The following is a 13109-nucleotide window of genomic DNA, read 5'->3' on the forward strand; positions in this document are numbered from 1 at the left end:
AAAACAAAGTAGAGGAAGAAACTTCTCTTCTGGCCCTGAGCATCCTGCAGCGAGCAATGCTTTGAACAGGACCTTGCACCAGACCGGGGGAGCCTCCTGACCTGAATTCACCCGAGTTATCCTCTGATCTTCATAGCTCCCCACTTCTCTAAATGCAGCTTTTTGCAGGGTGAGGGGAAGAAAGAAGCCAGCAGGCTGGTTTCAACCTTTCCTTCCCCAAATAAAAGTCATCTATGCCTCAAGGTGCTGCAAGCAGATGCATAGGCCCTTGCGTGGTAACCACAAGACTTTCAAAGTTTCCCCCCAAAAATGATGTAAATTCAAGAAAAACAAAGTGCAACTTTTCAGGATACAATTCTGATGCTCCATGCTGTACTCTTGCTGCTGTGTATCTGATCTACATGCCTGTTCTGTTCAGTATTTGAGTCTCCTCTTCTACCTGATGTTAAATCTATCAGCCTGTATGTACCCTGCTAGGGCTCGAGCATGATGTATATGCGCTCAGCATCGTAATGGCATGTGGCCGTTACCCTGTAAATATGTATCATTAATAGAGAGGCTATTTTTTGCATGCTTTTGTACTCTAGAATTGAAAAGAAAATGACAATAAAGTCCCTAGAACCGACGCTTGGCCTGAGTGTGGTTCCTAGCGCAGCAGTTCACACCTTGCTGCCACCTCTTGTGTTCTCTCTGCTCTTAAGACTTCTCTGCACTGCCACCAGGCCAAGGTGCTGAGCGCTTCCCCGGTCCAGATTTTGCCCTTTTCCAAATTTGTTGGGATTTTCCTTGAAGTGAGAACATCAAGGCCCAGTTGTGCTCAGCTCTGGTGTCGCTGACGGCCACAGCAGCTTGCTTGTAAGTCAGGCTGGGCTTCCACAAAGGTCTTGGTTGTAGCCCCACAGTGTTTGAGGATGGGAAGAGATCTTGGATGTTTATACCTGTGAGGGGGCATGTCCTAGGACAGCGTTTCCTTGGCTCTTTCCCAAGTTCTTAGCTGATGTTCAGGCTCCCTTCCACATTTCCGGGGGGTTTATCTCCTGTGGGAGGATTGGATGAGTCTGGGTTTGGAGTGGGCATGTTCCTTTCCTCGGAAAGGCTGGGGCTTTTCCCGAGCTGGAGTGGAGCAGACGGTCTGCAGGGAGCAGAGCAGCTGGATTTGGACCAGCCACTGCTACGGACTCCCAGGAGATGCAGCCGGGGTGGGAGCAAACGGGATGTGACTTCCCACCTCCACAGGCGGCTTCACCTCCGGCTCTGCAGCTGGGGACAGGAATGGGACATCGGAACCTTTCGGGCCAGGGACTGTCTCTTCCCAGGGAAAATGCCCGTGATGGAGGCCCCGGCTGCTGCCGTGGGGTCTGGCCCCAGCGGGGAGCTGCTCTGCCCCCTGCTCTGGGTAGTCCCGGGATCCGGATGACGTTACTGCATGGAAGAAGAACCCAAAGCAGAGTGTCCTTAGGGGCACTTCTTAGGTAGGTCTGGTCACAGGGGTGTCCGCTGGGAGATGCGGCTGGTGGTACCTGCACGGGGACACGCTGGGTTTGGCCACATGCTTTGCTGTTTTGACTGCTTGGCAAGGCCTCCAGGTTGGTGCAAACGCCAGCGCTGCAGCCGTGGTGGCTCGGGGGCTGCCAGGGAGCCCAGCATGGCAGGGGTAGGGGCATTTATGTAGTATGGGAGAGGGGAACGGGGTTTTTAGTGTTGGGAAGGGGTTTCCTATTGGAAAGAAGGGTACAGGAGGGGTGTATTTACTTGGTATAGGAAAGAGAGATGCATTAGTTAACATTAGAAAAGGGGGGACATAGTTTGTACCGGAAAGGGGGACAATATGTACACGGGATTGGAAAGTGGGGGACTTAACTGCTTGCTTGCTGATCCTGCAGGTTCAAGGCATCCGCTGAACGTGACTATCTACATGTGTACGTATGAAAACGGTGAAATCAAGGTGCCTGATTAATGCACAAGCAGTCGAGGTGGGTTAATGCACGGCCCCTTGCTAGTGTGTCGACAGGGCAAGAAGTGTTCCCTGTTAATGCTTCACCTGCGCTTGCCTTTAGCCCGAGCAGTTCAGCCACTTGAAAGCGGCTCCCCTTCATTTTCTCCAAAATGAGCTACCTTTCAAAATGGATTTCTTGAGCAATAGATTATTATTTAGTGCTTATTATAATATACACTAAGAGCTGACTTCTGCTCCGGCATTATCCCCTGTGCTAATTATTAGAGAGCAAGTGCCACAAGGGGGTAAGATGCAGTGAAGCTTAAGTAGCAGTAGCCCGAGGGGATGAGCTGGTGAGCAGGAGGATTTTCCCTGTGCAGGGACAGGGGAGGTGACAAAATCCCCGTGACCAGTTGTACGTGAGCCCAGGCTGCTGCGGTGGCCACAGATGTGTGGCGATGCTGAAGCAAAAGCCTGAATCCTTAGGTGCAGTCCAAGGTGCAACTAACCCCAAATTGAGGAAATACTGCAAACTTGGCCTCGGGTGATCCTGTGGGTACGGCGGTTTCCAGAAGATCCAGACCATCCCGCTGTGGCAGGGCCCTCCCAGCGCACCAGCGGGAATATTTGTGTCATGGGCATCACAGGAAAGCCCAGCAGCTCCGGGTTGCCTGGGGGAAGCCGGGGCAGTAGGGAGCAGGGAATTACTTGGTGAGGAAAATGCGTATCAGGGAATTTTCCTCCTTGACTTTTCCCAGGAAAAGACAGCTGCTGCAGGGCTTACCTCAAATGTTATTTAAAGACAAACTGTTTTTCCTGTGGTTTAATTATAGGGGGAGAATAGATTCAAGTGTGAAAATGTTTTGTTACCAGACACTTCAAGACATTTGAAAAGACATTTGTCTCTTTCTTAATGCACTTGTGTAGTGCAGAGAAAGGAAAAAGCCAGTTATCATTTGCTTCCAGAAAGCCATTTCTAGGGAGGAACTGCAGCCAAGCAGCAAACTGGAGCAGCAGCCCCCAGCAACCGAGCCCTGACTGTGTTCTTTGCTCAACGAAATCAAATGCTTTGGCACTAATGTAGTCTGAATGTGCCTTTTCCATGCCCAATTTATCTCAGTGCTCTGAGGAGAGATGGCAGCGCAGGAGGCAGCTTCCCGGAGATCCCGGTGGGGCGCACGGCGGTGTCCCAGCCTGCTGGTTTTCCCTGTTCCAGATATGTGTGTGCTGTGAAGGAAGTCTGTGTTGGAAAGGATTAGGAGGGATGTGATGGAGGGAGGCACAGAGTTGTTTCTACCTCGCTGCATGCGGCCGAGGAGCTCTCGGGTGCCTGTGTAGCCGCTTGCCTTTGCGGTGACATTTCCCACCCAAAAACTGGCACCCAGGCAGCAATCGTGAAGAACGGGCTGGATATTTCGGCACTGTACGAGCTACCTGATCAAGAGGAAAGAAATGCGTGAAAACTTCATCCAAGAGGAAAATATATCGTTCTAGTGGAATAGCTCCTCATCTAAAGGGAAAATATGTCATCAGGGGGTAGAAAAACTGAACTTTTTGATCTAGCTTTCTGCAAACACAGGTGTGTTCTCTCATGTCACACAAAGTAAAAGGAAAATAGTCTCCTCCTCAATAAGAACAACTGATTTATCTTAGGAGACATTCAGCAATTTTTGGTGCATACAAAAGGTATGAAGCAAAAAGAAACACTTTTTTTTTTTTGCTGGCTGAAGCCTTGGGATGATCTCCTGGTGCCCTCTACTGTCCATGTTCTTCATTCAAGAAACTGCAGTTTTGATATTTTGACATTCTTATTTTAAGGCATTAAAATGTTGGCATCCTAACCTGATTTTTGCTGCTAGGCTAAATGATTTTGCTTCATTGCTGTCATTTTAGCTAGAATAGCAGCTTGCTGAAGGCAATTATGTGTGATTTTGTTTAAAACGCACCAGAGAACCTGTGCCTTGGAACATGTGGGGAAAACATAGGTTATTTCTGAAAATACTTACAATTCCCTTTGAAATGATAAGTAAAAACTGTAGGCTAGAAACATGCAGAAGTGCAAGTTTGAGCTGTAAAGTAAAACTAATTCCTCTATGATGCCTCTGCTGAAAATATTGATTTGCTACTTTCAACTTATCTGTGTCCCCAGACCTTGTGACAGGTATTTTCTCCCATTTCCAAACACTCTTTGCTAATCTGTAATTGATAGTGTAGATACACAAGTAAAACTTTTTTGTTCTTTTTTTATGTGTTTACACGTGTTTCCTTTGATTGGAACAAGCACTCGGCGCAGTTTAGACCGAGAACCCGTGTAAATCATCGTTATCTAGTCCATGTCTGACGTGCACTTACGTTCAGCTGCAGGAGAGGCCTCCCGGCGCGCGGGGAGCGCGTTGGCAGCGCTCAATCCCAGCAGCAGCGGGATGCGAGGAACGAAGCGAAGGGGAGGAAAGCTGCTTTATAGGAAGGCGAAACCACAAAACCAGCATTTTTGACAACTCTAGGGAATGTCTTCCCCAGGCAAATCCTCCTTTTTGAGTATTTGAAGACAGCTGCAGGCACTTGCTGTTTATGTGGGCACCTAGTTGATAAACATGCAGATCACCCGGCCCAACTGGATTTTCTTGAGTGCTCTACAAAAACAAACAAACAAAAAAACCAACAACAAAACCCTGCAAGCCAGGAAATTATCTATGAACCTGTAAATTCTGGATATGCTAAAAAAAAAAAAAAAAGTGGTTATTTAGAAATGCTATATACATTATACAAGCTTATCTGACCTTCAGAGAACTGGTAATTGTATTTTAGAATGACAAAATATTTGGATTCTCTGGAGGCTTTGCATGACATCCTGCAAATAATTAGTATTGCCAGATTCCCTTTAAAGCTTTTGGGATTTCACTCTATGGTAGTAACATGTTTACATAAGACAACTTGACGTCCAACAAAACGTTCTTTTCCCTCCACTGAAACCTCTGTGGATTTATAGTTCATTAAACACTTTATTTAAAATGTTATTAGAAAGTATTTAAAAAAAAAAACTTGAATTTCTTAGGTAACCATTTAAAAATAGCATTGTTTTCTTTCATAAAATGGTTTGTTATATTGCTTAAATGGAATATAGTGGAACTCCTGGTGAGGCCTTTTATTACCTTTGGAAAGGGATTATATTTGGCAACAGCCTTCATGCAGTATTTGCCCCCCTGCTGTTAAAGACTCATATTCCTAGAATTGATTTTATGTACAAAAGGAAGAGGAGAAATTAGGTTAATGAAATCTTAAAAGCAGGTGGTATCTCCAGACAGCTTATGGCAAGTCTCCTTTTTGTTTTATGGGTATGATTTTCTCCCTATGCCATATATTTGGACTAAATGGTTTGTCATCAGCCATCATTTAATCTCACCTAGAGAGCCCTAAACAAAGAAGAAGAAAAAGTTTTCACTGTAATGAATGTCCTGTTGAGCATCCCCATTAGCTAGTAAATGGTTATTTTCACTGATCATTTCAAAGCATGAAAAGAATAAATTCAACAAAAGTAGTCAATCCTGGCCTTATTAAACTGATTGTATATGAACTCTTCAGATATTTGGAAAGAATTGATTGAAAAATGTATTATGTTTTTAGTACAGCTTTATTGCAAAGACTCCTAAGTTACACAGAAGTTTAATATATTTCAAACAACTCTGGTTACCGAAGTACAAATGAGTATTAAAACTTACTGGAAAAAAGTGTGATCTGTACAGGAGATTCAGAGCCTCTGAGGCCACTGAAAAGATCCACACTTGCTGTGTAAAACTTGACTCCAGTACAGAGAGAATAAGCTTAATTAAGTGACTTCAAAGAATTCATCAGTCAGTCTTCACAATTTACACACAGAAAATATCTGATTATACGTGAAGAAAAATAGCTGTTATTTAGTAGAAAAAGGACTCTAGGCAACCCAAATAAGGCAATATAAGCTAGAAAAGTGATCTAATTGCTTTCTGATTTTAAATCTAAGCTGCACCCTATTCTTGCTCAATGAAAACACAATCCTCTCCTTCCAAAACACCCATGTTAAGTGGCAATAAGCCCTTGTATCTCAGAAACTGCTCCAAGGACTGAATTTAATATTGATGCAAACAGGTCTATTTCTCATCAGAGGATTGACAAGTGTCTTCGTCCTTTTCTTCTTTATGGCTTTCCTGTTTGTTAAACAGGTACCTTAGCCTTAAAGAGCCTTTATAACACAGCTGCTTAAAAAAGCAGTATGAAGAGTTTATGTCCTCACTGACAAAAGCACAGACTTCATTTTTGAACTAGTACCAGTCTGGAATCTCACTTGGACATTTTTTTTTAACCTTAAAATACACAATGATATTCTGTGTTAAAAGGCAACTTTCTTAAGGTCAGGAAACTACTTTCAATCAGGTTCTCCAACACAAATTTTATTCCTGATCACCACTTTTTTTTACATTTCCCAGAAAACCAAGGCTTTTTCCTCTCTATATCCTAGCTAAGCTGATGCAAACTAACACACTTCAGCAAAACCCAGTACTGAGATTTCTGGTCCTTGCAGGGTTAGAGAAGAGACTGCTGGAAAGGCATTACATCTTTATTATAACGTGAGCTGTCTTAATGGTTTTCGTGTTGTCTTTTCCAAATTCCCATTACGCTAATTGATCACTACTATGCAGTTTTTTGCTTTTCTTTTCAAGATCCTTTAGCACGTCTTCGAGTTTCTTGGATTTTTGTGTCAGGAATGCGAAGCTTTCTTTGAAGTTGCTGGTCCCGTGCGCTCTACAGATGCTCTCAAGCCCATCAAACCACCGCAAAGTCTTTTCGAGTTCAGCCTGCACACACTTCTGCTCCTCAATTTCGGCGAGAAGTGCCTGCCCGGCGGATGCCTCGGCCCTGTACTGCTGCTGCAGCTGTTGAATCTCCTCCTGAAGTGCCTGGAACTGCTCTTTTGTGTAGGAATACTGCTCGTGGACCTTGTCCTCGGGAAGCAGCACGTGCTTGGGCACGTTCAGCACCAGCTGCAGAAGCACCTCTTCCATTTTACTGAAGAGCTGGTCGAAGTGCTCCTTCATGAAGAGCAGAAACTTTTCAGTGCTCTTCCGGACTTGGAGGGGACTGATTTTGGCGTCGGGGAAGCCCTCCAGCTTCTTCAGGATGACGCTCTCCACCACCAGCATCATATCGAAGAGGTAGTCCTGGAAGGCGATGTAGACGCGCAGCATGCACGTCTGGGGCGTGAAGCCAAAGAACTGCGCCTCGTAGGCCATGGGGTTCACCGACATCTTGGCGCGGGAGGGCCAAGACAACACGGGGAAGAGGGCGGCGGCGCAGCTGGAGGACGTCGATGGTTTCCACGGGAGGACCCGCTAGTTGCTGCAGCCGGGGGTCGTCCCTCCCTTCAGCTGCGGCTACCCCGGGGCGACTGGAGCGGATCGGACCGGATCGGATTGGATTGGAGCGGGGCGGAGCGGAGTGGAGCGGACCGGACCCGACCGGATTGGAGTGGACCGGAGTGGCCTCCCCTCCCCCACTCACCTCAGGCCGCCTCAGCGCTTCCCGCGTCGTTCGAACCCCCCTCTGACGCGCCGGCCTCGCCGCCAGCCAATCAGCGAGCAGAGCGGAGCCGCGAGGAGCAAGAGCGCCGGCCAGTCAGCGAGCGCGCCGTCTCGAGAGGCGGGAAGAGAGGCGGAGCGGAGCGCGCGGGCTCGGCCAATGAGAGCGCAGCGCGTTAGCCCCCGCCGCTGCCGGCGCCCATTGGTTCCGCGGGGCGGAAGCGGAAGCGGGCCGCGCGGCGGGGCGCCAAGATGGCGTACCAGACGTTCCGGCAGGAGTACCTGCAGGTGCCGCCCGTGACGCGGGCCTACACCACGGCCTGCGTCCTCACCACCGCCGCCGTGGTGAGCGCCGCCGCGGGGGAGAGCGGGCGGCCTCCGGGGCGAGGCGGTCGCGCACCGACGCCTTGAGGGAGCCGAGGAGCTGCGCTTGGCCCTCCTCACAGCGCGAGCGGCTCTCCCGTGCTCCGCGCGTTGATTTCCTCCCGTGTTCTCTTCTCTTGCAGCAATTAGAGCTCATCACGCCCTTCCAGCTGTACTTCAACCCCGAATTAATATTTAAGCACTTTCAAGTAAGTGTGTTCTAAAGCGGACGGCTCTTGAGAAAGCTGTTGAGCTTTTAAGCGCAAGTGTTTTCAGAACTGCCTGTTATAAATGACCATTGTCTTGTCTATTAAGCTTACAGTTTAGTACTGAAGCTGAAATGGAGCTCTGTGTATCTTAGTCTAAGTCTTAGATTCTGGCTATAAAGGAGCCTAGTTTGGGTTATTTATAACCTTTTATTTAGACAACTAAAAAAGAAAAAATTTTCATGTTTAAATTCCTTGTGTTTATCTCATTTTCAGGTATGGAGGTTAATCACAAACTACTTATTTTTTGGACCAGTTGGCTTTAATTTTTTATTTAACATGATATTTTTGTATCCTTCCTCAAGTTTGTTTCTTCTGCCTGGAGAGCAAAGCTCCAGTGTCTGGGCAAGTTGCTGTGAAAAGGTTCAGTGCTGTCTCACCGTGAGGTTACTGGGAGCTTAGTGGTGCTGGTTTCACTGAGGGGAGCTGCTTCAAGCTGTCAAGAATTTTGCCATTTATATCTGTGATGTCAAACTTACGTCTACAAGCCTGATCTTGCTGGGATTTCAAGCAGTTTGGTCTTGGCACATGAGACTAATCCAGGGTCTGGTCTCTCTGCTGAGGCACTCAGTTAATGAAGTAAATTGGTATATAATTTACATGCAATTTCATGTATATTTGAAACCATTTCTGCTTGACTTTTTTTGTTGAATTCATTTACTATCAAACTATCAAACTTTCCTGACCTGTGACTTCAGATATCGTTACTGCCGAATGCTTGAAGAAGGCTCTTTTCGAGGTCGGACGGCAGATTTTGTGTTTATGTTCCTTTTTGGTGGACTTTTAATGACTGTATCCTTTTTGTTTTCCTAACTGTATTATTAAAGGTAAAGATGTGTGAATGAGAAATTAAACTATGTTGTTATGCTGTTTGTTCTCGCATGCTGAGATACTTTGTGATATGAGGGATGAGGTAGTTTTGAATGTTTTGTGTGTCAGTTCTGTCAGACTTAGAGCTGATATTTAGCCTTTCTAATGTTAGGTTTAGGGCTAGGGAAGTTAGATTCTCAGGTAAGATGCTTAGGTGATTTTATGCCAAGTTATGTTGTAAATAAAGTCATGTTGCAGATATTCTAAGTCCTGCTGTAAGTTTTGAATTTTATTGACAATAGATCAGATTTACTTAAAACCAGGGAAGTAGAAGGAGGAACTATATGAAGAACATAAGATAACTGATCAAGATGTCAAATTCTTCTTATGTTTAATCTCAAAGCAGTTATTTTAAGTGACTCATAACTGTGAACTGTTTTCTTTAACTGGCTGTCCTAGCTTTTTGGCTTGTTTGTAAACTTGGTTTTCTTGGGTCAGGCATTCACAATAATGCTTGTGTATGTATGGAGCCGCAGGAATCCCTATGTCCGTATGAACTTTTTTGGTCTTCTCATCTTTCAAGCTCCATTTCTACCTTGGGTGCTGATGGGCTTTTCACTACTTTTGGGGAACTCCATCATTGTGGATCTTCTGGGTAAGAAATTGCAAGAATTGTAAGAATCCAGTCCTGCCAGTGTTTTACATGGGAGGGGGGAAATGTGGCATGGAAAAAAACAGCTAAATGCCTCCTATTTGTGCCTAATAGTAGCTCATTTACATGAGGCTTTCCTCGTTTCTAAGCATGTTGTTTTTAGTGCTGTAAGAGGGATAAAAACAAATTTTTTTTGCTTGAAAACATCCCAGAAAATCATGATCACATTGTGTATCAGTCTGCTAATATGAAATTATTAACATATTCTACTATATTTATTCTTGTAAAGCCATAATGTCATGTTTAATAATGACAAGTTGTTTTCTCTTCTGTTAATGTCTTGCAGTGTACATTACACATTTCATCTGATACCACCTTACTTCATTGTTTTTTTCATATTTTTCTTTTCCGTTGTATTTTCTGTGAAGGGAAGCAACTTTTGCTTTTTTTTTCTGAGAACTCTAGTGGAGCACTTGTAAAAGTATTGAAAATCACCGTTTGACGTTTCTTTATGTACTAGGCATTGCAGTTGGACATATATATTTTTTCCTAGAAGACGTCTTTCCCAATCAGCCTGGTGGTGGGAGGCTTCTGAGAACACCATCTGTCCTGTAAGTGCAGGTTTCTGATTTAAAATGGATTTTAAAATGTGCTCAAATAGAAAACTGTTTATAACTCATTGAAATCAACCTCTGGTAAGGTAATAGTTAAATCTTTTTGCATGTCTATTTTCAGAAGGCTGCTTATGGTTCTTGTCTGGGTTTAGGTTTGTTAATCTTTTCCCAGGTGCTTTCACTTTCTTGGTGTAAGCTGGAATCCTGTAATACTTTTAGTGCTTTCTGGTTTTCGCTTTCTGCAAACTTTTCTGGAATATCGTGTTGCTCAATCCCTTTAGCTATTCTAAGGGCTGTCTTGTGAAGCTGTTCAGATGTCTCCTGGCTGCACTACATGTATGGCTCAGGTTGTAGATCACTGATGCATTCACAGGTTGTTCTGAAGGGAACCCTCCGTGTGTGAAGAATTAGAGCAGTCTTGTTATTCCTGTGAAATATTTATTAAACAAATAGTAAGAGCCTTTTCTGTTTTCCAGGAAAGCAATATTTGATACACCAGAAGATGATCCTAACTACAATCCCTTGCCAGAAGAGCGACCGGGAGGATTTGCCTGGGGAGAAGGTCAGCGCCTTGGAGGCTAATAGGTGGCTGTGCCAAAACCCAGCAATAGCTGGGAGAGACTTAACTGAAGTACCATATCGGGGACTTTCTTATTTCCTCGTCACAGAAAGGACACTTTTTGAAAGCTCTCTGGTTCTGAATACAAGCACTTTATGAAATGGTGGTCTGATCCAAGAAGCTTCCAAGCTGCCAGTGCCTTCCCTGGTGAGGGGATGTTTTGCACTGGTAATGAAAATATCAATCTAGTGGAGCCAAAAAACTAAAACTGGAAACCATTTCCTGTCAACCTTGGTTAATAAGACCACGAGTACTTGTTCAAAGTGATTTCTAAAGCTTTTTTTTTTTTTTTTTCTTCCCCCGGTTATTTTATACAGGAAACTATATGGTAAACTCTACAGGGGACAGAATAAAACTTATTGGTTTTAATTTTTTTTTTTTTTAATTCTTAGATAAATGAATTTACAACATGGTTGAAAGTGTAAATTTCTCTTTCAGTGGCAGAAGTTTTTAGTCTGAGCTGCTCCTGTCTCTGGTCCCAGCCAAATTTTAAGAAATACAATGTTAGCATAATGCAGGCTTTTTATTTTGCCAGTTTTGTATGGTTTTTGGGACGTGCCTTGGTCTGAATAGGCTTGCAGGCTGAGACTGTTTTGGTAGGCTGTTCCACAACAAGTCTAGGTTCAGATGACCAAGTTTGAGTCTTAATATAATAGGTTCTCTTACAAAATCCAACCCCCCACCCACCCCAACGCAGTCATTAAATTATTTGGAGTATTAGAGAAGAGCTTGTCTGCAGTCTGAACTGCTGAATACCTCAGACAATGAGTTGAATAAAATGTCTTGTGGATCCTTTTTGGTTACCTTTTTGTGTAATCTTACAGTCTTGGGGCAGGTGGTGGAGGAAAAATGCAGAGATGTGGAGTGGGGGGAGAAAAAAATCCCTGAAGAGGCAGGTTTAGTGCTAGCTTCTCCCACAACTGCTAGGAAAAAAGGGCTGTTCAGTGAGTGTGCTCAATCTTTCCTCTATATATGAAACTTGTTGTAGGAGGATTGAGTGGCAGGGACATCTGTCCAGAAAGAATCAGTGGCACTGAGTGGGATTTAGTTTAAAGTCAGATTAATATAAATTTCTGTAAGGGGAGCCATGTAAACAGTTGGAAATACAGTTCAGCTGGTAAAGCTGAATCACTCTTCGGACTCTATAGATGGCACCAAGTAGCTCTCTACTATGTCATAACAGAAAGAAGCAGTAAAATATTGCTGGAAAAAAATGTTACTTTCAGTCTTAGGAAGGCTAGTCTTACATGGATCTGAGATTAGTCTTATTGTCTTGTTGTTTAGTCTCAGCTTTTCCTATTCTTAAATTTGCTACATGTTTGTAATCCAGGAGATTGATTAATATGTCAGGAGCATTGTTCCCAAGCAGTGTATTGGAAGCGGTATACAAATTTAGCGCAGCCGTTTATATTTGGGCCTTCCTTTTTAAGGGTTATGAAAAACATGAATTTTTCTTTTCCAGAACACCTTTTAAATCTGTTTTCTAGGAGTTCCAGAAATGTAGGTAATTCTGCTTAATGACTGCTTTTTAAGACAGGAAGTTGATTAAAAGATGTTTTTAGTTTTGCATTTAATAGTTTCTCAGCAGTTTCCTGGTGGGATGTTAGTGAGTGGGGCTGCAGCTAAAGCTCAGCCTTGTAGCTGGGATAAAACCCACTGTAAATGCAAAGCCCCGCTGTGAAGCGGGCAATGTGCCTACCTGCAAAAGACCTGCTGCCCTTAGCAAGTGATATATTGACAAGATTGCTCGTCCCTTCTCAATCTTCCAAAATTATTTTCCTTGCACGCTTCCTGCCACACTGGTGGAATACTTAAGTTTACATGCTTCCCGTTACGAGCTAATACCGCAGTATCCACGTCTGGGAGAGACTTGGAAATGCTACTTAGTTTTAACCCAGAGCAAAATTCAAACCATGTATGTTATCACTGGCAGATAGTCTAACCTGTGTTTTAGTAGTCCTTGAAAGCCATCTTTGTGCCTTCTGTCCCTTAAAGAGTAAGTAATTTTGTTGGACGTGGCTACAGCCTTGTAAGTAGAGGAAACATCTGTGGACCATTTCTAGATCTGGATTTGCATGTGAAGCATCTACTTTGCACAGTCTGCATTGGTGCTCTTTGAGTTTCTTGCACTTCTCATAGTGACTTAACCTTAAGAAGTTGCTGTTTATAACCCTAAATTGGAGGAGCGTGATATAATCATCAGCACACTGATGGTTATGTATGTTTTTTCTCATAAAGGAATGAAACATCCTGTTAAGTGTTTCCTAATCCTTAGGAAAGAAGGAGGAAATCCTAAT

At 44.1% G+C, this 13109-nt stretch overlaps 2 protein-coding genes across 2 annotated transcripts; one reads left to right on the top strand and one right to left on the bottom strand.

Moving 5' to 3' along the window:
• Positions 1-6575: 6575 nt before the first annotated feature.
• MIS12 (MIS12 kinetochore complex component) lies at positions 6576-7266 on the bottom strand. The gene has a single exon (XM_010223298.2). The coding sequence runs from the start codon at positions 7216-7218 to the stop codon at positions 6586-6588; it is 633 nt and encodes a 210-aa protein (XP_010221600.1). The 5' UTR covers positions 7219-7266; the 3' UTR covers positions 6576-6585.
• A 454-nt stretch (positions 7267-7720) lies between these two features.
• On the top strand, positions 7721-11094 carry DERL2 (derlin 2). The gene is made up of 7 exons (XM_010223294.2): positions 7721-7833; positions 7995-8060; positions 8334-8407; positions 8816-8909; positions 9387-9582; positions 10100-10190; positions 10670-11094. Exons 1-7 carry the CDS (start codon positions 7741-7743, stop codon positions 10773-10775), a joined length of 720 nt encoding a protein of 239 aa, XP_010221596.1. The 5' UTR covers positions 7721-7740; the 3' UTR covers positions 10776-11094.
• The last annotated feature ends 2015 nt before the right edge of the window (positions 11095-13109 follow it).

Source organism: Tinamus guttatus, unplaced genomic scaffold (assembly GCF_059628265.1).
Source record: "Tinamus guttatus ecotype Peru unplaced genomic scaffold, ASM5962826v1 Tinamus_guttatus_pri_ptg000356l, whole genome shotgun sequence".
Classification (NCBI taxonomy): domain Eukaryota; kingdom Metazoa; phylum Chordata; class Aves; order Tinamiformes; family Tinamidae; genus Tinamus; species Tinamus guttatus.

What these genes read in the sequence shown, in the direction of transcription:
- MIS12 (XM_010223298.2), bottom strand. Translation starts at nt 7,218, where the DNA reads ATGTCGGTGAACCCCATGGCCTACGAGGCGCAGTTCTTTGGCTTCACG.
- DERL2 (XM_010223294.2), top strand. Translation starts at nt 7,741, where the DNA reads ATGGCGTACCAGACGTTCCGGCAGGAGTACCTGCAGGTGCCGCCCGTG. An exon ending in TCCTCACCACCGCCGCCGTG is followed by an intron (nt 7,834 to 7,994) that starts GTGAGCGCCGCC and finishes CTTCTCTTGCAG; the next exon opens with CAATTAGAGCTCATCACGCC. An exon ending in CTGAGAACACCATCTGTCCT is followed by an intron (nt 10,191 to 10,669) that starts GTAAGTGCAGGT and finishes TCTGTTTTCCAG; the next exon opens with GAAAGCAATATTTGATACAC.